Here is a 19,422-nt window from a genome sequence, read left to right on the forward strand (position 1 = left end):
AAGTGGGTTAAAAGTTAAAATGGTTTAAAATACTCAGTTTTTGAGAAAATCTGGTAGAGAATATATTATTGTAAGTAATTTTAAATCTCTTAGAATTAGAGTATAACTTAAGAGTTCCATCTGCACTCACAAAGTGTCTGTTCTCTGTGGGATCCTGAGCATTAAAGCATCGCTAAAATGCACCATGTAAGAAAATGGGGAATCTGGGATGCTCCCAATATCAATAATATTACGTCAATTTAAGTTGTATAGATATTTAATGTGAATTTTTGATTTGTAGTGACTTCGTTACAGCTGAAGGAGGAGTTGCTGGATGGAGAGGAGTACAGCTTCCTGCAGGGAACGTCTGACCAGGAAAGCAACGGCTCCGCCAGCTATTACATCAAACAGGAACCCTGAGGCAGCTCCCTGGAGTGAGGGGCACAGCATCGGTGATAGGAAAAGAACCTTTCACCAAGACTGACTGATTCTGTTTCCACTTGGATGGTGCAGTTCAGGTGACTGTGCCTGGGGCGCTTTGCTAAATGTAGATGAATTAGACTTGGTTCAGAACTTTTTGGAACAGTGTGGAAACTATTTTAGTGAAAAAGATTTTTCAATTTATTAAAAACAAAAACAAAGGACACTTTTGTGTTGTATTTGAAGCTTTTGAAAGAATTTTGTAATATTTTCAAGTTCAGATTTATTGTGCATTGTTAACAAGAACTGAAATTCTAGTTTTTTTGTAAGATTAAAGTTTATTTAGCATGATTGTGGGAAGCAGTTGGAGGAAGATATAGTTGCAAATACAAATGAACTGTCATAACAAATGAACCTTTTTGGTACAAGTTGGGAGACTGTTGTACTCTTGTGAACTGCACTGGTCACGTCTCTGTTTTTTTAATTGTGAAAATAAGGCTTTAAAGCCCCGATTTAAAGGCATAAATTATATACGGAAGACAGTCCTGTAAAGCTCTACTCAGTGAGTAGCCCCAAGTGCAACGGAGCCATCGCCTGAGGAAGATTTTACATTTTCAAGGTGTTTTTATTTAGTTTAAAATACCCTTTTTGATATAAGGTTTTTGGTTTTTTAACATTTTTAGGGGCTGATTCAGTGCCCATTAATATCAGTAGCCTTGTCTCCGCCGACTGCAGTGGGCATTGGATTGGATCTATAAAGCTCTTGTCTGTATATGAATGTCTGTAGTCTTGGAATGCTTCAGCAAATGTTTACAGAGCCCTATACCAAACTGGAACTTCAGAAAATTCTGTGATTGGAAGATTAGTTGTAGCTCTGAATTTTGACTGAAGAAGCAGCTTAGATGGACAGTCACTAAGGATTCGCTTGGTAGTGGGAAGGAACTTGTGAGTATTCTTGTGATTTTTTTTTTTTTTCCCCCATTTAGAAAGCCCTAAATGTTTCTTTACCATCTTAAATATTTATATGTGATCATTCAGATGACGTGCCATATGGTTTCAGGTGACCTAAAAGGAGCCCTACATTGTGGATTAAAAATTAGTTCAGTCCTGCATAACCTGCAGTATTCATGTCTTGCTGCAATAGTGTAACACAGGAGTTGAGAACAGTATCAAAATCACATGGTTTTAGTCTGTAATTCAGAAACTGGATTTGCCTATTGCCTGGAATTCTTGTCTCATGTCAAGCATCCCATTGCCCCCCAACTGGTCAACTTCCAGATTTTTACAAGGCAAAAGTCACATAAAAGGGTGAAAATGATGAGCATTTAAGCACAAAGTATTTTTGCAGGAGCTTTTAATAATTTGGATTTTATCTTTCCATATTTTAAACTTCTGTACATTTTTGTAAATGGAGTTGATGAGTGAGGTGTTTGATCAGCCCTGCAGAGCTGTGACTGGAAGAATGTACATCAAGAGCTTTAGCTTTTACTGGTAAGGTTCATTAACTAAACTCTCAGGAATTATAAATTCTGTAAGTGCTTCTGGGTCTTCACAGGTTCCCTTCAGAGCAGTACAATGATCATCTGACTCTTGACCAGAAATTAAAGCTTAAAAAAAAAAATTGATCAAAAATTATTAACATCTGTATCCTACAGCCTAAGAAATGTTTTAAGGATATCAACCCACAGAGCCCCAGGAGACCATTTTTTTGTATATTGTTGTTTGAGCTTAAAAAAATAGTGCATAGAAAGTTGAAAACCAGCAATTTGATTATTTTCTAACATATCGCTCCAACTTTGGGTACATAGCATTGGTGATATACACAGGTTTACCTCATTCTATGCAAGGGGGGTTAATTATGTAAAGTTTTGTATTTACTACAGGAAGTAAAGCATGTGCTGTATAGTTTAGGAATGTCTGGAATTCTTTCCTCCCTTACTGGTAAAATTTCTTAAATTACAACCTGTTTTTAACAACAGCTTCTTCTATTGACAGAATCTGTTAATCTGATTACAAGAATCTGTTAACTTCAGGTGGTAAAGGCATTTTAGCTCGCTAAAATAGCCATAAAAAGGACTTTGTTGGACCTGGTAGTCTTCAAATAGCTTATCTCAGATTCTGACCCACGATGTTTATTTTGAACATCAAAATAGACAACAGCCTAGATTGGAGAACTAGGATTAGAGACCATTGTAGTCACAGTTTGAGCCTTGCTTGTTTTCCTGTGTTCTCAATTTCATCTGCTGTAAAATCCAGCTCTGCAAGCATTGATTTCATTTGGTAAGTATAGCACTATTGATTTTTTTTTTTTTAATGCAACAACTTGCAGGTTATCACATCAGCTGGAACAAGATTCTCACAGTCTTGCTTTCTTCTCTCATCAACAGCTTCTGACTTCAGTAGAAAAACTGTTGCATTAATTAGTGTGTCATAATGTAGAGAGAGGGTTGGACTAGTTAATGAGTGAGGTGCATTGCCCGGTCACTAAACTGAGTATTGCCCCAGCTCATCCCTGATTTCAGAGTCTATCTCCAAATGTCAAGAGGGAAAATTAGTCCTTAACACACTTCCTGTGTTGGGAGAATTATAAGAGTCTGTCCTAAAGTCTGTCAGTCTTTATAATATTCCTTTATTCATCAAACACTAAAGTCTGTGAGGTGATCTATGTTCTCAGGTACCTGTGTGACTTCAGCAGTTGGTGAAACGCCTTTTGTGTCTCTGGGTTCATAATATGCCTCAGTTGTGTAATTGTCAAGTACAGTGACATCTGTGCTAAGCAAACCATGGAAGGAGCTGCTGGAAGTCACTTGCTGAGGAGCAGCTCAGGAAAAACCTGAGCAAGGTGCTACCAGGGATGTGGTCCCCAGAGAACCTGAGGGGTGTCCCTGTGGCAGCTCCCTGGCTTTGCAAAGCATTCCTGTGGCTCTGGGATGTTTCTCATGGCTTTCAAGCTGTAGTACCTGCCTGAGGGAGCAGCAAATGTTGGACACCTAAAACCTTCAATGGGGTTGGACTAATGCTGGCATTGGGCACAGCAGGTTTTTCTGACCATGAGGCAGCCCAAGCCCTGTCCCTGACTTGGCTGCTGTCCTTCTTGTTCCAGATCTCTCTGCTGATCTTTGATTACATTATTTTCAGTAGAACTCTAACCTGTTCCTTGCTGCATCTGAGGAAAGCTACAGCAGTTACTGATTCCTTGTTCTATGGATGCTAACACGGGTTGCAGTGTTTGTTTTGGGTTTTTTATTGTTGTTTTCTGTGATGTGAATACCCTCCCTCGATCTTTGTATGATGGTGCTAACACATTTGGTAACAATCCTTTATTAGGAAGGGATTTTTAAAAACTGTGATTTTAGCTGAATTTTTCTTCCTTTTGATTTTTTTTCATATTTAAAATTTAAAGCCACAGCCATTTATACAAAAAAGGCATCAGCTTTGGCCCCTGGAAAAATGCTGGGGGCAAGAATCAAGAATAAACAAATGGGTTTTTACATAATTTCTGTATGTATTTGATATATAGATCAATATCTGTACAAATTTAATCTTTTATTTTCTTTGTTATTTGTGTGGTCAGTGAGGGAGTATTTAAAGCTTTCTCATGCAATGTACATAACTCAGTGAAAAAATGCTTTTGGAAAAATTAATGTTACTTTCATTTTTACAAGACTGCGGATTTTCAGCATGGATGTGAAAAGCATTAAATCATAACTTTGTGTACAAGATAAAAATAATTCACTAAATTTGCCTTTTTTACACAAAATAAAAATGATTAAAAGTCTTTTTCTGAATAGTGATTGTTTTGCTTACACTCTTAACCTTATTAAAAATACCCACAATCTGTAATAATATGAGTATTTTAAGTATGTTGGTGTGACGACAAATGGTGTGGGGCCCTGAGCACAAGGTAAGGGGTTTGATAAGAGAAGGTGAATTCAATAAGCATTTTAGAGAGCAAGCTTTGCACTCAGTCTCATTTCATTTAGTATTAATATTTGTGTAAGGAGAAAATTTTGTGGTATCCGCTCCAGCCTCACTTCAGCTCTCCCTCTGCAAATTTGCTGCTGCTTGAGTCCAACAGCTGTGCCAGGGTCACATGTCAGTGGCGCCTGAATGATTAAAATTACTTTTATGAGTATTTGAACAGGGGGTCTGTTGTAAGTGAATGCACCACAAGGAATTAGTTCACACCCATTTATTTGACAGTCACTTTCAGCACTAAGATAACCGTGGTTGCTCCCAGGGCAGCAGCTGGAATGAGATGAGGTGTTGGAAGGCACAAATCACTGTGGGCACCCATCACTCATAGATCCAGTCATTTGCGCAGGGCTTGAAGTCAATGAGCTCTGCGGGTTTGAACCACAGGTTGATCTCCTTCTGTGCACTCTCCACAGAGTCGCTGCCATGGATGATGTTCCTGTGGAAGGAGACAAACATTGATCCCTATAAAAACACACCTCCAGCAGCCTTGTTCTCAGTTTGCAAAAATGTGGATGAAGCATCTAGAGTGGGGAGACTACTGCTGTTATTTCAGGTAGAGTGTTCCAACACCCCACCCCTCCAAGAGCTAATTATGCCTATCAGGGTCACTCTAGAGCTACTGTTCTGCAACAGCCCCTGCCTGAGCTTACATGCTGCTTTGGGGAAGAGCTGGACTGCAAACAAAGTCAGCTTTGTACCACTTTCCTAAGTAGCAGATATGCACTGTCACCTGCAAATAAAATACAATCAGACTAAGGTCTCTACCACCAATTTTGGTTTTCCAGAATAAAAGACTGCCAACAGTTTTTGTGTTGGCAGGTAAACAGCGAGTAGGAGTTGTTTTAACAGACTGAGTACAAACCTTCCCACTTGAATGCAGAAATCACCACGGATGGTGCCAGGCTTGGAGTCTGCAGGGTTGGTTTCCCCCAGCATTACTCTCCCAGTTTTAACCACATTGAGTCCTTCCCATACCTTAAGATAAAAAACACAAAAATTCTGTTAAGCCATGCTTATGCAAAATACTGACAGTTCAGCTTTGCTCCACCATACGTTGCAAAGAAACAAAGATATTTAAGAAACAAAGATAATTAAAGATAATAACCTTGCCTAGATTATCTCTTGGGCTTGTAAAGGTGACAAGGGAAAAAAACAACTGAACTGGAAGTTAATGTACAAAGCGAACTCCCAACCTTTTGTGTTGTGGAACAGGGACACCCTGCTGAGTGTTCTCTCCTCTGTCATTATCACACCAGGAGATGCTACTAGAGCAAGTACCGTGTTTTGGGGGGAATGTAAAAATTAATGACACAGAAGTTTGTGTCAGAGAGCCTGACCTTTTTTTGCCCAAAACAGATTTTTTGGCACAGAAGATTTGCTTTCAGGAATTTTGCTTTATACATTTATACATTGAGCATTTTAATACGCATTTTATATGAGCACTTTTCTTATTATATAAAAATTTCACTGTCTTAATTTTTTCTTTTGCCACTATCAGAACAAGGTAGTTTAAAAAATATTTCTGCAGCACCATCTCTAAATATTCTTAATAATTTATAGAGCAAGAAAAATATATTCAAGCAAGTAATCTTAAACTAAAATGAAGTCACTTACCATGGCCACAACAGGTCCAGAGTTCATGTATTTAACCAAACCAGGGAAGAAGGGGCGGTCTTTCAGCTCAACGTAATGTTGTTTGAGAAGGTCTTCAGAGGCCTTCGAAAGGACAGATTTAACTTTAAATATCATTGTCTGAATGTCATTGAACAAAAGGTGTTACAGGTGTAAGACTGCGGCGTTAGTGATTAGATTCACAATTAATGTTACCAACAATGCTGCAGTGCTATTGTGTGTATCAGTGCGAGCTCCTGCTGTAATATTAAAGGAGTTCTTTGTGGCTGTGCTGGGAATTGTCAATAGGATTTCTTTGCACGGCAGTGAGCCTCTGCAATAAGCAGAGTACGGGGAGTACGGGGTCCCGGGGTGATGTTACCCAACACAACCTTTCAGCCTTGGCCATTCCACCTCTCAATCGGGCTGCATTAAACCTCTGAAGCAAAATTGGCTGGTTATGGAAAGGGTAGAAGCCGTGTGCCGAGGAGGAAGGGCCTGACGCGCGCTCCAGCACAGCCGCCATCTGCTCCCAGTTCTGCCGCAGGAGAAGCCGCGAGGGGAGATTCTCGGTGCGGGTGCGGTGAGCCCTTCTCGGGCAGGGCACGGACAGGGTTGGGGGGCAAGGCGTGGGCACTCACGTGTACGAACTTCATGGCTACGAGCCGGAACCCTTTCTGCTCGAACCGCTTGATAATCTCCCCGACCAGCCCGCGCTGGACGCCGTCGGGCTTGATGGCGATGAAGGTGCGCTCGCTGTTCCCCGCCATGGCGCTGCGGGCGGGAGGACGGCGTGAGGGGACGCGCGGCCTCAAGGTCGGCGACGGCCATGGCGGTACCGCCCTGCCACGCGGCACCGCCACGGAATGTCCCCCCGGCCCCACCGAGCCCGGCCCGGCCCCGCCGAACCCCGCCGGGCCCCTCCGCCTGCACCCCCCATGCCCCTGGAGCGCGGGGCCCGACCCGGCCCGCACTCACCTATCCGGAGCTGCCGCCGCCGCTACCCTGCGCACCGCTGCCGCCAGAGGAAGAGGCGCAGGACGAGGCGTGCACGCCGCAGATCCCCCGCCCTGCGCAGAGGAGGAGCCGCCGGGTCGGCGGCGCTTCCGGGGCGGGATCGCCAGCGCCAAGCGGAACCGGGCCGGGCCGGGATGAAGTGGGACTAGACCGGAGAGCGGCCGCTTCGGGGCCCGAGGACCGCGGGGTGGCTCTTGGCCAGCCCTGGCCGCACCTGTCGCCTCCGCCGCCTCGACGGTTATTTACAGACGCAGCAACTGCGGCTTAAGCCTTTAAGGCACTGAAACGCCGGCGGATGTTTAACGCAGCTAAATAAATTTTTACTAATTTTTTTGCTGAGTTGGCTGCTTTCAGGTATCCCCGCGGCCTGAGGGTTGGTCCTGCCAACCAGGCTGCACTGCACAGCACGGCTACAGCTCTTCAAAAGCACATTTATCACAGAAAAGTGATGTGGTACCTGTAACACAGGAACATTATTGATAATTTCATTGGGAAGATGAAGCTGCCAAGTGTCAAAACCTCACAGTCCCTGAACCTGTGTCACAACATGAAGCGGGAGTGTGTTGTTACTTTTTATTATGTTTACTGCTTGGCCCTTTCCTAGTTGATAAGCACCTTTGCCTGAGTAAATTATAATCGCACACCATCACTGCAGCTGGGATATGAATGAAATAACCTCTGCAGTCCTTGCACTGTCTCTTGTTGAGGGGCCAGCTAGTGTCCTCACAGAGTCAGTTAGTGGTTTCACACTGGACCTGCTCAGGTACCTCAGCTATGCAGGATTGCTGGCTTCCACCTCTTCCCGGTCACATCATATTAGAAACGCTAATCAGCAGCTTCCTGACAACCCAAGCACCTCCAGATAAAGCACAATTCTCTATTTTGCAGAATTGAGATGTCTCAACCACTCATCTCATGCTCAGGTTTGCCACATATTCCCTTTCCTCCAACTTCTTTTAACCGAGTGATTTATCTTCTATAACATTGGATAGTTTCAGAAGTGGGGCTCACAGCCTCACCTACACCTTCATAGTTAGAGAATTTTTTCCACTTCCTTATACTCATTAATTAAAGACAAAATATTTAAGATTTCATTTTATTTCACTTAAGAAACAGCAAATATTGTTTTATTTTGTGCCATCTCTTTTTAGGAGCTTGATATCACCATAAGGTATCATAAGCCTTCCATTCAACATTCACTGCATAGTTCAGTATTCAGATACTAGAATTCGCTCTGGGGGAAAAAATAGTGGAGCTTGAGCAACTGATTCCATGAAACTCTTACTCTTAGTGAATAAAATGTTGCAGAGAAATAAATACATAATATCAATCCCAACTTCCTCATCCAGTGCAACTTTTGCTGTTGAAACTGAAACACCTTCTGCATTATTATGACTCTACTTCTTTACATCATTAAATACAAAACGATAGTGATGAAGTCACTTCTAAAACAACTTATCCAAGAACGATTTGCTTTGAAGTTCCAGCTACTGAGGAAACTACACTAATGAGAACACAGCTAAATTACCTGCTGTTCAGCCGGCAAAGCAAACACCACTTTTACTGCTCTGTGCAATGTCAGAGAGCTGCTGCACTGAAGTGGCTAAGGGTAGAATCTCCCTCATCCATCCTCACATTAATCTTCTTTTCACATAAAAGAACATTTCATCAAGCCTGGCCGGTTAATCGGTCCTTAAAATACTACATAAATCCCATGTGGAACGAAAAAAGAGTGAGTTGAAACGGTGTCAGTGTGGAAGCCAGTTGTCATTTTAGCCAGAGTTGAGCTCTTTATGGGCACAGCATGTTCTGGGGAGAGAAATGAGCTCTTTTTTTCTGCAGCCATTTTAGGAATGGGGACACACTTGACTTAATATTAAGTAAATCCTCAGCATTTGGGCATATTATCAATGCATTTACACACCATCAGTTGTCCTGTAATGTTTTAGCAAAGTTAACCTCTGACTCTGAGCCATTTGCATATTTATTTACCAAATAAATTTTTACCCATTTTTATTGTGTTTACCAAAATACACTCTATGACTATAAAATGCTTCAGAAAAATATATGTTATCTATTCTCTGTTTTCATCTCATATCTCTCAGTCCCAGAAGCAGCTTTTAAAATGTGCAATTCCATCTATAACTTGACAACTTTTAAATCAAAGGAGCAGCAAGCACTGACCCTGACATCCACAACAGAACAATTTCACTGTTTTCTGAGGTTTCTACCAGGGAATTCTTTGAAATAGCTAGAGGCTAGCAGCTGCTTATGGACATGGGAATATCAGAAGATCCAGGCTGGGTGTTAATCATAGATCCACTCATGAGCACAGCTTCTGTAATCAACCAGTTCTTCAGGAGTGAACCATAAATTGATCTCTGTCTCAGCACTTTCCACAGAATCACTGCCATGAATGATGTTCCTAGGAAAAGAAAAGGTGAATAAAAGAGAAAAGGAATTCTTAAAGTAAAGTAAGCTTCTTGTTTTGAAGTGATTCCCACTATGGACAGAAGCTTTAAGTAACAGTAAAGTACGAAAAGACACAGCATAGGCAGTGTCAGCTTTGCTCCTCATTTTTGTCAATGGGGACAACCATGACTTGATCTGTATCCTTAGATACTAATATGTCATGGGCACAGGGAATGGCATCTCCATGTGTAAAAGAGAGAAGGATGGAGCATAGTTCCTGTAGATATTATGACATAACACTTAGCATTTAGTGCTTTTGAGTGATACCAAATGTTTTAAAATTTACTTTCCAACTTGGACACAGAAGTCCCCACGAATAGTGCCAGGCTTGGAATCGAATGGATTGGTTTCCCCCAGCATCATTCTTCCAGTCTTAATCACATTAAGACCTTCCCACACCTTAAAGAAAAAAAAATCCTTTCAGATTATTAAATTTTAGCAGCAGATAAATTATACCATCCACAACAACACAGGGCTGTCGATCATGGCACAAATCACTATCTGAATATTTGTCACAGTGAGACAAATTTATCTCCAATTCTTCTGTCAGATTCTTGAAGCGTCTGCTCACATGGTCCCCCCCTGTACAATCCCTCTCCTCACAAAGGGAGGGGGTGAGAACCATTTTCCATCTCAGTATGTCCAACAGTCTCACAGAGCTGTTTGTTCATGGGATAGCTAGGCCTCAACTATTTTAGAAATACATTATCAAGGAGAAAAACAGAACTAAACTTAAAATGTTCCACCATCCTTTTTCAGCTTTCTTACTACATGGCATTTCAGAGTGAGGCTTTTGTGCAGGTTTACTGTTTCTCAAGGTCCTGGTTGTGATTCCTTTTTGCCCCTGCCCTCTTCCTCAAAAAACTGACTCAAAGGAGAGAAAGATTATGAGAAAATATTAAAGAAAAATAGTTAACAGCTAAAACAGTTAAAATAATCACAGTATTTGAATCCAGATTTTAAAATCCTTTAAAAAATAAACTGGAATTCAGCAGGTGACACAATCTCATTGCAGGGAAGACAATCAAGCAGTGTGGTTTTCCTTGGCAGGAACTCACCATGGCTACAACAGGTCCTGAGTGCATGTACTGCACCAGGCCATCGTAGAATGGCCGGTCCTTGAGGTCAATGTAGTGTTCCCTCAGAAGGTCCTCAGAGGCCTGGGTTATAAAACAGACAGACAGACAGAGAAAAAAGCTTACAATAAGAGCTTAAGAGCATAGTGAAATCACAGAGGTAAACGACAGAGCATTGGTAATCCTGAAACTGGCACGCACTTTAAAATTCAGTATTTCCAGCTCCTTCCTAGGAGTACTTTGGGTCTATATGAATTTGAACTGTTTGCTTTAACTACTACTAAACTTAGAAAAGTTTTTTTGTCTATGCAGGTAGTTTATGTTACCTGGGATTTGTAAAAGATACTCAAAGATATTTATTTGGCATAGGAGGCACCTGAAAGAATATTCTCTTCAGACTAAGGGCATCAGGTTACTAAAATTAGTGTGCTTAACATGTCTAAAGCATTTAGCCAGAGCTGGGAATTGGAACTTTTCCAAAAACATCCCAAGTACGACTTCTCAAAATTTCAGTTTTAAATGTTACAGAGGCCACATTTGTTGTTACAGCATGCTGCTGTACTCGAAGGCTACAACTGATATAAAAAAGTGTTCACAGCAATTGAGGAGAGCTTACGTGTATTAATTTCATGGCTACCAGTTTGAATCCTTTCTTCTCAAAGCGTTTGATGATCTCCCCCACCAGTCCCCTCTGGACCCCATCAGGCTTGATGGCAATGAAGGTGCGCTCCTCAATGGCAGCCATGATCCTGAGGAGGGAGGGAACAAAATTTGTTATTCCAGGACTGTGAGATCCCAGTCCATCCCAACCCTGTCTGCTATAAGTGTAATTAGATTTGCTGCATCTGAGAGTCAGTAATCCATGGTCTCCAATGTTCGGACAAACCAGTGACAGCACACAGGTTTTCCCAAGTGCTGCAGGAGTGAGTTTGAAGCAGTGGAAGGGTGCCAAGTGTAAGAACAATCAGCGAATACCGAAATCAGAAAAACTGAACGGAAAGGAAGGTAATGATCACCACAGATCCATCTTCCAGTGCCGTGCAATAAATTAATAAATTAGTACACACACAGAGTTTTTACCAGCAGGAAACCAGCAGGACGCGAGGGGCTGTGAGCCCCACGCTGGAGCACACCTGAGCGGGCAGGTGAGGGATGCAGGGGCTGCGGGGAGGCTCCGCGCGGGGGCTGCGGCGACACTGCCCGGGGACGGAGGGACCCTTCCCGCTGCCCCGCAGCCCGGCTTACCTGCTGGTGGCCCAGCGGCTCTGGCAAACCTTGAAGCCTTGTCCCTCGCCGGTGGCCCGGTGCCTGTGGCAAACAGTGTCCCCCGCTGATGACCCCGGTGAGTGTCGGAGCCCGAATACCCCACGGTTCCCTGGGCGTCTCCCAGAGCCCGTGTCGCCCGCTGTTTCCCCGCGGCCCTGGCAGCCCGTGTCCCACGCCGGTGGCTCTGTCAAGCCGTGTCACCGCGGCTTCTCTCCCGGTTTAGCCGTGCCCCACCCCTCGCCCCCGCACAGCGGCTGCCGTGGCGACAGCGCGGCCTCCCGTCCGTGCCCAGCGCCGCGACCGCCCCAGCCCCGTTCGGAGGGGGGAACTCGGGACCGACCCCTGTGCCCGGGGAACACCAGCACCCACCCAACGCCTCTTCCCTCAGAGCAGGAGTGCCGGGCTCAGCCCTTCCAGCATTTCAGTCTTGCCTGCTGGATCCCGGTTTTTATTTAACAAAAGGCACATTACGTTATTTTAATAAAAATGTCGTTATCGTACTGTTCTGCTTGTATTTCCTCTTTAAATGAGGTAATTAATTTTGTTTGGGTTTTTTCTGGTTATACTATATTAGCTCTTTGAGTCAAAAGACCCTTCAACCATTTACCTAACCCTGAGCTGCTTTGCCTTGAGCATTTTATTGCCTTTAAGGGAATTGAGGATAAAGCATCTGGATGGAAATCCATGCTCGTCCTGTTTTTGCTTCCAAACTGAGGTGGACTTGCTGGGCTCTGCTTCTTGGCTGTTCTTGAAAGCAAAACAATGAAGATTTTGCTTCCCTCTGGGCAGGACTTGGCTGCTTGACAGGGAAAAGTTCAGCTTTTTGATAACATGGATTTCCTTACTTGGGATCCCTTCTCTTCACTACAGTCCATCACACATCCATGTGGTACTTTTAGTTCTGGTGGGAGACTCCAGATCTGACCTAAGCATCTATTCAACCAACCTGCTTTCTTGTATTCAGGGTCCTTTTCCATCACAGTTTCCAAGACCTCTGATTTAGCAGATGATATTTAAAAAAATAGTGTCATACATTCTAGCGAGTCCTCCTTGAGGTTATTTTGAAATTAGAGTTTCTGAGTAGTCTCCTGTTAATGCAAATCCAATTTGTTCTCTTGCTTTGATACACATTTATTCAAGATGTTTCATACTACTTAAACAAACTCCAAAGCTGTAATCTTCATTATGGCAAAATAATACATTAAAAAAAAGAGAAAGCTCTCTAGAAACAGGATGTTTATAAAAATATCAAGTTTAAAGCAGCAATAGGACATCTATTTACAGTCTTGTTAAATCTACGTCATTTAATGATTAAAGCTTAGGACTTGCCCTAAGGTGGGCAAGCATGACTTCCAGCTTTACCATAGGTCTGTTCTGTGATGTGTGCCAAGTCTTTTAACCTCATTAAATAAGGGTCAACTCTGCCACTTTTGAGATTAATCCATGATTAGCAGAGCAAGTTGTTACTGTATAAATGAGATTTTGCTTGTTGCAAATTTTACCAAGATCACTTAATAACATTGGAAATTACATGTTTATCTAAAATGTGAAGAAGTAGAGAGTCTAGCCAAATAATTTCAAAAAGATAGACTGATCATGGGAAAGAAGTAAACACCTTCAAAGTTGTCAGTGAGTGAACTAAGTGTAACTGTTGAGCTCAAACCATTTCCACATTACTTAAACCCAGTAGAGATTTTTAAAACAGGCCTGAGACAAAGGACTGACTGTGAATGTCTCCAGACTTCAGGAGAATTTAACACAGCTCCAGCGTTGCTGGTTTGGGCCCAGTTTTACACTGGTCTCAGCTCACAGCCTCTGTCTGTACCACTTGGAATATTAGGGGTTCTCATCAAAACTCATAATTTGTGCTGTGTTCCTCTTGCTCCTTGTAACCAGAGTCCTCACTCTGACATGCTTTGTTGCTCCAGGGTATCCTACTCTTCATTTAGCTGAGTGATACTATCATTCATCAGTCTTTATCTTGATTTCTGTTGTGCTTTAAGGTATAAACCAGAATAGAATTAAGCTTTTACATAAAATTTCTTCCTCTAGGTAAAGTGACAGTTAAACTTTTCTAAATCCAGAGTGATCCAAGGGCTGATTTTCTTCCCTGGTAAATTGCAAATCAATTTACTTGATGCGGTGGACTCCTGCCTCTAGCCAGAGGTAGAGGCATGGGAGAATTGTTTCTTTTGGACTGTGTGGATCCAATGGCCTGACACATCAGAACCACAGAAATACGAAGCTTTGGTTGATACTGGAGCACATTGCACGTTAATCCCATTGAGACATGTGGGGACAGAAGCTGTTTCTAGTGCTGAGGTGACAGGGGGGTTGCAGCAGTTGACCCTGTTGGAAGTTGAAGTGAACTTGACTGGGAAGTAGTGGCAGAAACATCCTATTGTGACTGGTCCAGAGATCACTTGTATTCTGGGCATGGATTTCCTCTGGAGTGGCTCTTACAAAGACCCAAAGGATTCAGGTGGGCTTTTGGAATAGCTGCTGTGGAGGCAGAGGACACTGAGCAATTGAACACCTTGCCTGGAGTGTGACAGAGTCCTTCTGCACCTGGACTCCTAAAGGTGGAGGAACAACATGTCCCAGTTGCAACCTCAACAGCGCACCACTAGCACTTTTGGATGAATTGAGATGCCATCGCACAAGATGATCCGTGAGCTGGAGAGCCAAGGGATGGTCAGTAAGGCCCACTCACCCTTCAACAGTCCCACTTGTCCCGTGTACAAGCCTAACAGAGAATGGAGATGGAATGTGGACTATCATGCCTTGAATGAAGTTACTCTACTGCTAAGCACTGCTGTGCCGGACATGCTGGAACTCCAGTATGAGCTGGGGTCCAAGGCAGCAAGGTGGTACGCCACCATTGACATTGTTAACACATTTTTCTCCATTCCTCTGTCAGCAGAATGCAGGCCTCAGTTTGCTTTCACCTGGAGAGGCGTGCAGTACACCTGGAACCCACTGCCCCAGGGGTGGAAGCACAGCCCCACCATCTGCCATGGACTGATCCAGGCTGCACTGGAAAAGGGTGAGGCTCCAGAACACCTGCAATGTATTGATGACATCACTGCATGGTGGAACACAGCAGCAGAAGTATTTGTGAAAGGAGAGAAAATAATTCAGATTCTCCTGGAAGCCAGCTTTGCCATCAAAAAGAGTAAAGTCAAGGGACCTGCCCAAGAGACTCAGTTCCTGGGAATGAAATGGCAAGATGGGTGGCATCAGATACCCACTGAGGTCATCGATAAGATCACAGTGATGTCTCTCTCCCCACCAGCAAGAAGGAAACACAAGCTTTCCTAGGTGCCATAGGAACGCTTTTGGAGAATGCACATCCCTGAGTACAGCCAGATTGTGAGCTCTCTCTACCTGGTCACTTGCAAGAAGAACACTTTCCACTGGGGCCCTGAGCAGCAGCAAGCCTTCACCCAGATCAAGCAGGAAATCCCTCATGCAGTTGCCCATGGCCCAGTCAGGATGGGACCAGAGGTAAAGAAATTTCTCTATTCTGCAGCCGGGAACCATGGTCTGTCCTTGAGCCTTTGGCAGAAGATGCCCGGGGAGACTCGAAGTTGACCACTGGGATTCTGGAGCTGAAGTTACAGAGGGTCTGAAGCCAACTACAACCCAACAGAGAAGGAAATCCTGGCAGCCTATGAAGAAGTCCAAGGTGCCTCAGAGGTGATCAGCACAGAAGCACAACTCCTCCTGGCACCCCGACTACCAGTACTAGGGTGGATGTTTAAAGGAAAGGTTCCCTCTACCCACCACACTACTGACACCACATTAAGCAAATGGATTGCCCTCATCACACAGTGTGCCTGTATTAGAAACTTGAATTGCCCTGGGATCTTGGAAATAAATACAAATTGGCCCAAAGAGGAAAATTTTGGTCTGACTGACAAAGAGGAGCAGGAACAGGTGACACATGCTGAGGAAGCTCCACCATACAACCAACTGCCACAAGAAGAAACACGGCACGCTCTTTGCACTAACAGTTCCCTTGTTGTAGGGACAAATAAAAAATGGAAAGCAGCTGTATGAAGCCCCACATGACAGGTTGCAGAAACTACTGAAGGAGGAAGGTGAACTCAATACTTGCTGAACTCAAAGCTGTCCAGCTGGCCTTGGACATTGTTGAAAGAGTGAAGGGGCCAAAGCTATACTTTTTCATGGATTTGTGGATGGTAGCCTGTGCTCTGTGGGGTTGGCTGGAAAGGTGGATAAAGGCCAACTGGAAGCATAGAGGAAGACCTGTCTGGGCTGCTGAGGAATGGCAAGACATTGCTGCTCCAGTAGAGAAGCTACCTAGGAAAGTCTGCTGTGTGGATGCCCATGTCACCAAGAGTTGGGCTAACAAGGAGAAGCAAAACAACAAACCAGGTAGATCAGGCTGCAAAAATAGAGATATCGTAGATAGATTTGGACTGGCAACATAAGGGAGAGTTTTTCCTAGCTCGATAAGCCCATGATGCTTCAGGCTATCAGAGCAGAGATGCCACCTATAAGTGGGCATGAAACCAAGGGGTGGATCTAACCATGGACAGCATCTGCCAGGTTATCAGTGATTGTGAGATGTGCGCTGTGATCAAGGCCAAGTGAGTGAAGCCCCTGTTGGTATGGTGGACGGTGGTCCGAATATAAGTATGGGGAGGCCTGGCAGATCAATTACATTGCACTGCCTCAAACCCACCAAGGCAAGCGCGACGTGCTCACAATGGTAGAGGCCACCACTGGATGGTTGGAAACCTATCCTGTGCCTCATGCTGCTGCTCAGAACACTATCCTGGGTCTTAAAAGCAAGTCTTTTGGAGGCATGGTACCCCTGAGAGGCTTGAGTCCAACAAAGGGACTAATTTCAAGGACAGCCTTATCAACACCTGGGCTAGGGAACATGGCATTGAGTGGGGGTACCATATTCCTATCATGCACCAGCTGCTGGGAAAGTTGATCAGTGCAACAGACTGCTTAAAACCACCTTGAAGGCACTGGGCGGAGGGACTTTCAAAAGTTGGGAGCTGCATATAGCAAAGGCCACATGGTTAGTTAATACCAGAAGCTCCACTAACCAGGCAGGCCCTGCCCAATCTGAACCCTTGCAAACAACAAATGAACATAAGGTTCTAGTGGATACCTTTTCCCTACCTATTTCCCAGCATATACACGAGATTTACCTCTCTTGTACATGTACCTCATGTACACATGAGAGGTATGCTGAGAAAAACTATTTGGATTAATTCTGCCTCAAGCAAAGACAAACCAGTCTGTGGGGCTGTCTTTGCTCAAGGACCAGGTTGTACCTGGTGGGTGATACAGAAGGATGGAGAGACATGATGCATACCTCAAGGGGACATTGTTTTGGGGTAAATCATCCATATCATCCATCACACTATGCCTGTATCTAGATCTAGATGTATGTATGTATATAATTAAGGTAATGCACATTATAAATTATCAAATCATGAACCAAACTTATAAGAAAATTTAGCAAAGATTTATGAATTTGTCTGTGAGATCGAAGTTCGGTCATCAAAAACCACCACAGCCAAAGAGCCAGAGTCGAGCCTGGGATTGGTGCCAGGTGAACACAGACCTGACCTCCGAATGTCAGAGTCTCCCCCTGTTCACAAATGCTGCCTCACGCAGCAAGTTTTTATACAGTTTATTCTGCTCGAGGCAGAGATGACCAAAGGTTCAGTGCAGGTGTCTCGATGTTGTCAGTGACTCCAGAGAAGCCATGTATTCACATGGATCAGGGTTGTGCCGTTGGTTATCTCAACAGATGCGAGACGATAATCACTTTCAGGTGGGCCCAGCAACCTGGGGGGTGAATCCAGCGATTATCAACCTGGAAGATTCTATTCTTATGTTAAAACCTCGATGTTTATCTTAACATGCCTCCGTCTGGCAACCAGATGTATATGAATAAGACACTGCTCCCGGCCAGGATGTCAAAAGATGTTTGGATTTTACAATATTTTATACATTAATAGCATGAATTATCTCTACCATATAGTACATAGATATGTATAGAGTTATAGATAGATGTCTTCGCAGTTGAAATGTATTAATTTAGGTATTGATCATATGGTATGGGATAAGGGGTGGAATGTCTTGGGGATTAGCTTTTTATCCCATATCCATTTTTGTTTTTGTTTTATGTCTGGGGTGGTCACTGCTGCCCCCTTCCCCCTTCCCTGATGTAACGGGTTAAAACTTTAAGTTTGTTCATCAAAGCTGACAAAGTTGCACAACCTCAATTTGTTTGCTTAAGTAAATTTCCAGACTTAAAAGGATAAGGAAGGTGAAACCAAAAGACAATGGGTTTCACAAACATTTGTTTATCTGTTTAGTAAACTGTTAATATGGGTGGGGGGGTTTGCTATGATTGATAACACAATATCAGCTTATCCGCTCAGTAAACGTAAGATTCCAGGAACTCAGCAGATTGAGCCTAAAATTCCAGGAATCAGACAAAGGAAAATACCAACCTTCATCTTCAAACCTCCAGGGGGTGGACTATGACCACCTAGACACAAAAGAAGAATACGCAGAGTACTACACATCAACCCGGAAGCAGGACTGTATAAGAACTCCACGAAATATCAGGAGAGTGCGGCAGTGTTAGAGCGGGGACTCTCCTGTCGCCCAGCGCGCCCGGGGCGCTGACTTTGCCTATTATCGCTTGCTCTATCAATTAAAAAATTTCATTTAATTTGGACTTATCAGTCGGTGATTAATTCCCCACCGCAACTAACCTGTAACACCTGGTTCTCAGTGTATCATGATGGGTTAGAGCCAGCCCAGGATCTCCTGAGAGAGTTGCAGGCAAGGGATGGTTGCGTCCTCCTGATGGGGTGATTTCATCTCAGTGGCCGTGCAGTGCCACCCCTCTTGAAAAAACAGGGCCAGGATGTGGAGAGCCTGGTTCAAGCATGGCTTAAAGAAAGAGGCCATGAAGGTATACAGCTGAGGGAAAAGTAAAAGGTAGAGATAAAGCAGCATTTCCCAGGCTTGATTCTATAAATAATTAGGCTCTCTCAAGCACCACTTTATAAACAACAAGATTTCTCGGACAGTCTTCCCATAACAGGCAAAACATTCTGTCCATGGGCTCTCTGGGAACAGATAGCTGCTCTGGGAACAGATATGAAGGTTTTGAGAACTTTTCATATCACAGTGAGAACGCTGGTCCTGTTTTCAATAAACAAACCACAGGTATTGTAAAACAAAAGGAGGGGTTAGAGTTTTCTCTGTAACCTATCATGAGCTCGAATTTTGCAATATGCATGAAGTTAATTAACACTGTTATATAAAGTGGCTGATTTAATCAATAAATCGGAGTCGATGCTGATTAACAACAAGATGGGTTGGCTCCCTTCGCTTTTAACACCAGGAGACTTCTTCTCCTTTTTAAAGCTTTTATTAAAAGTGATCAGCTGGAGTCACTTTGCATAACCCCCCCCCCCCCCCCCCAGGTCTCTTCTCCTCACTGTTCAGGAAGGTCCCCACCCATTACTGTCTCGAAGGGCCATTACCTCGCCCCAGCCAGGGCTTTTACTAATACAAAAACAACCATTAACAA

The 19,422-nt window shown here is 43.7% G+C and overlaps 3 protein-coding genes across 21 annotated transcripts in view; 1 reads left to right on the forward strand and 2 right to left on the reverse strand.

Moving 5' to 3' along the window:
• MBTD1 (mbt domain containing 1) overlaps positions 1–4,177 on the forward strand; it is a 35,218-nt gene extending 31,041 nt beyond the window's left edge. For 14 of the 16 annotated variants that reach the window (XM_063175508.1, XM_063175512.1, XM_063175509.1 and 11 more), the window contains one exon: positions 281–4,177. In XM_063175508.1, coding sequence (XP_063031578.1) covers positions 281–399 — 119 coding nt within the window. In that variant the 3' untranslated portion in view covers positions 400–4,177. The remainder of the gene's footprint in view (positions 1–280) is intronic. The other 2 variants (XR_010030429.1, XR_010030430.1) reach the window with 2 other exon arrangements.
• A 399-nt stretch (positions 4,178–4,576) lies between these two features.
• LOC134428987 (nucleoside diphosphate kinase) lies at positions 4,577–7,247 on the reverse strand (the record flags this gene model as incomplete). Its single annotated transcript, XM_063176088.1, has 5 exons — positions 4,577–4,813; positions 5,240–5,352; positions 5,992–6,093; positions 6,630–6,762; positions 6,967–7,247. Coding segments are annotated over 5 exons (747 nt in total), but the record flags the coding sequence as incomplete, so codon positions are not given.
• Positions 7,248–7,358: 111 nt separating this feature from the next.
• On the reverse strand, positions 7,359–19,114 carry LOC134428657 (nucleoside diphosphate kinase-like). Of its 4 annotated transcripts, XR_010030431.1 has the most exons (6): positions 11,799–12,038; positions 11,170–11,302; positions 10,536–10,637; positions 9,764–9,876; positions 9,190–9,430; positions 7,359–7,462 (listed from the first exon to the last, which is right to left on the reverse strand). XR_010030431.1 is itself a non-coding variant. In XM_063175526.1 (5 exons), exons 2-5 carry the CDS (start codon positions 11,296–11,298, stop codon positions 9,313–9,315), a joined length of 462 nt encoding a protein of 153 aa, XP_063031596.1. In that variant the 5' UTR covers positions 11,299–11,302; positions 18,596–19,114; the 3' UTR covers positions 8,106–9,312. The 4 variants fall into 4 exon arrangements, 3 of the variants coding, with proteins under 3 accessions (XP_063031596.1, XP_063031594.1, XP_063031593.1); XM_063175526.1 differs by lacking the exons at positions 7,359–7,462; positions 11,799–12,038 and adding an exon at positions 18,596–19,114 and having other exon boundaries at positions 8,106–9,430; XM_063175524.1 differs by lacking the exon at positions 7,359–7,462 and having other exon boundaries at positions 8,106–9,430; positions 11,828–12,038.
• Positions 19,115–19,422: the final 308 nt, after the last annotated feature.

The sequence above is a fragment of the Melospiza melodia genome, chromosome 24 (genome assembly GCF_035770615.1).
Source record: "Melospiza melodia melodia isolate bMelMel2 chromosome 24, bMelMel2.pri, whole genome shotgun sequence".
NCBI classification, from domain to species: domain Eukaryota; kingdom Metazoa; phylum Chordata; class Aves; order Passeriformes; family Passerellidae; genus Melospiza; species Melospiza melodia.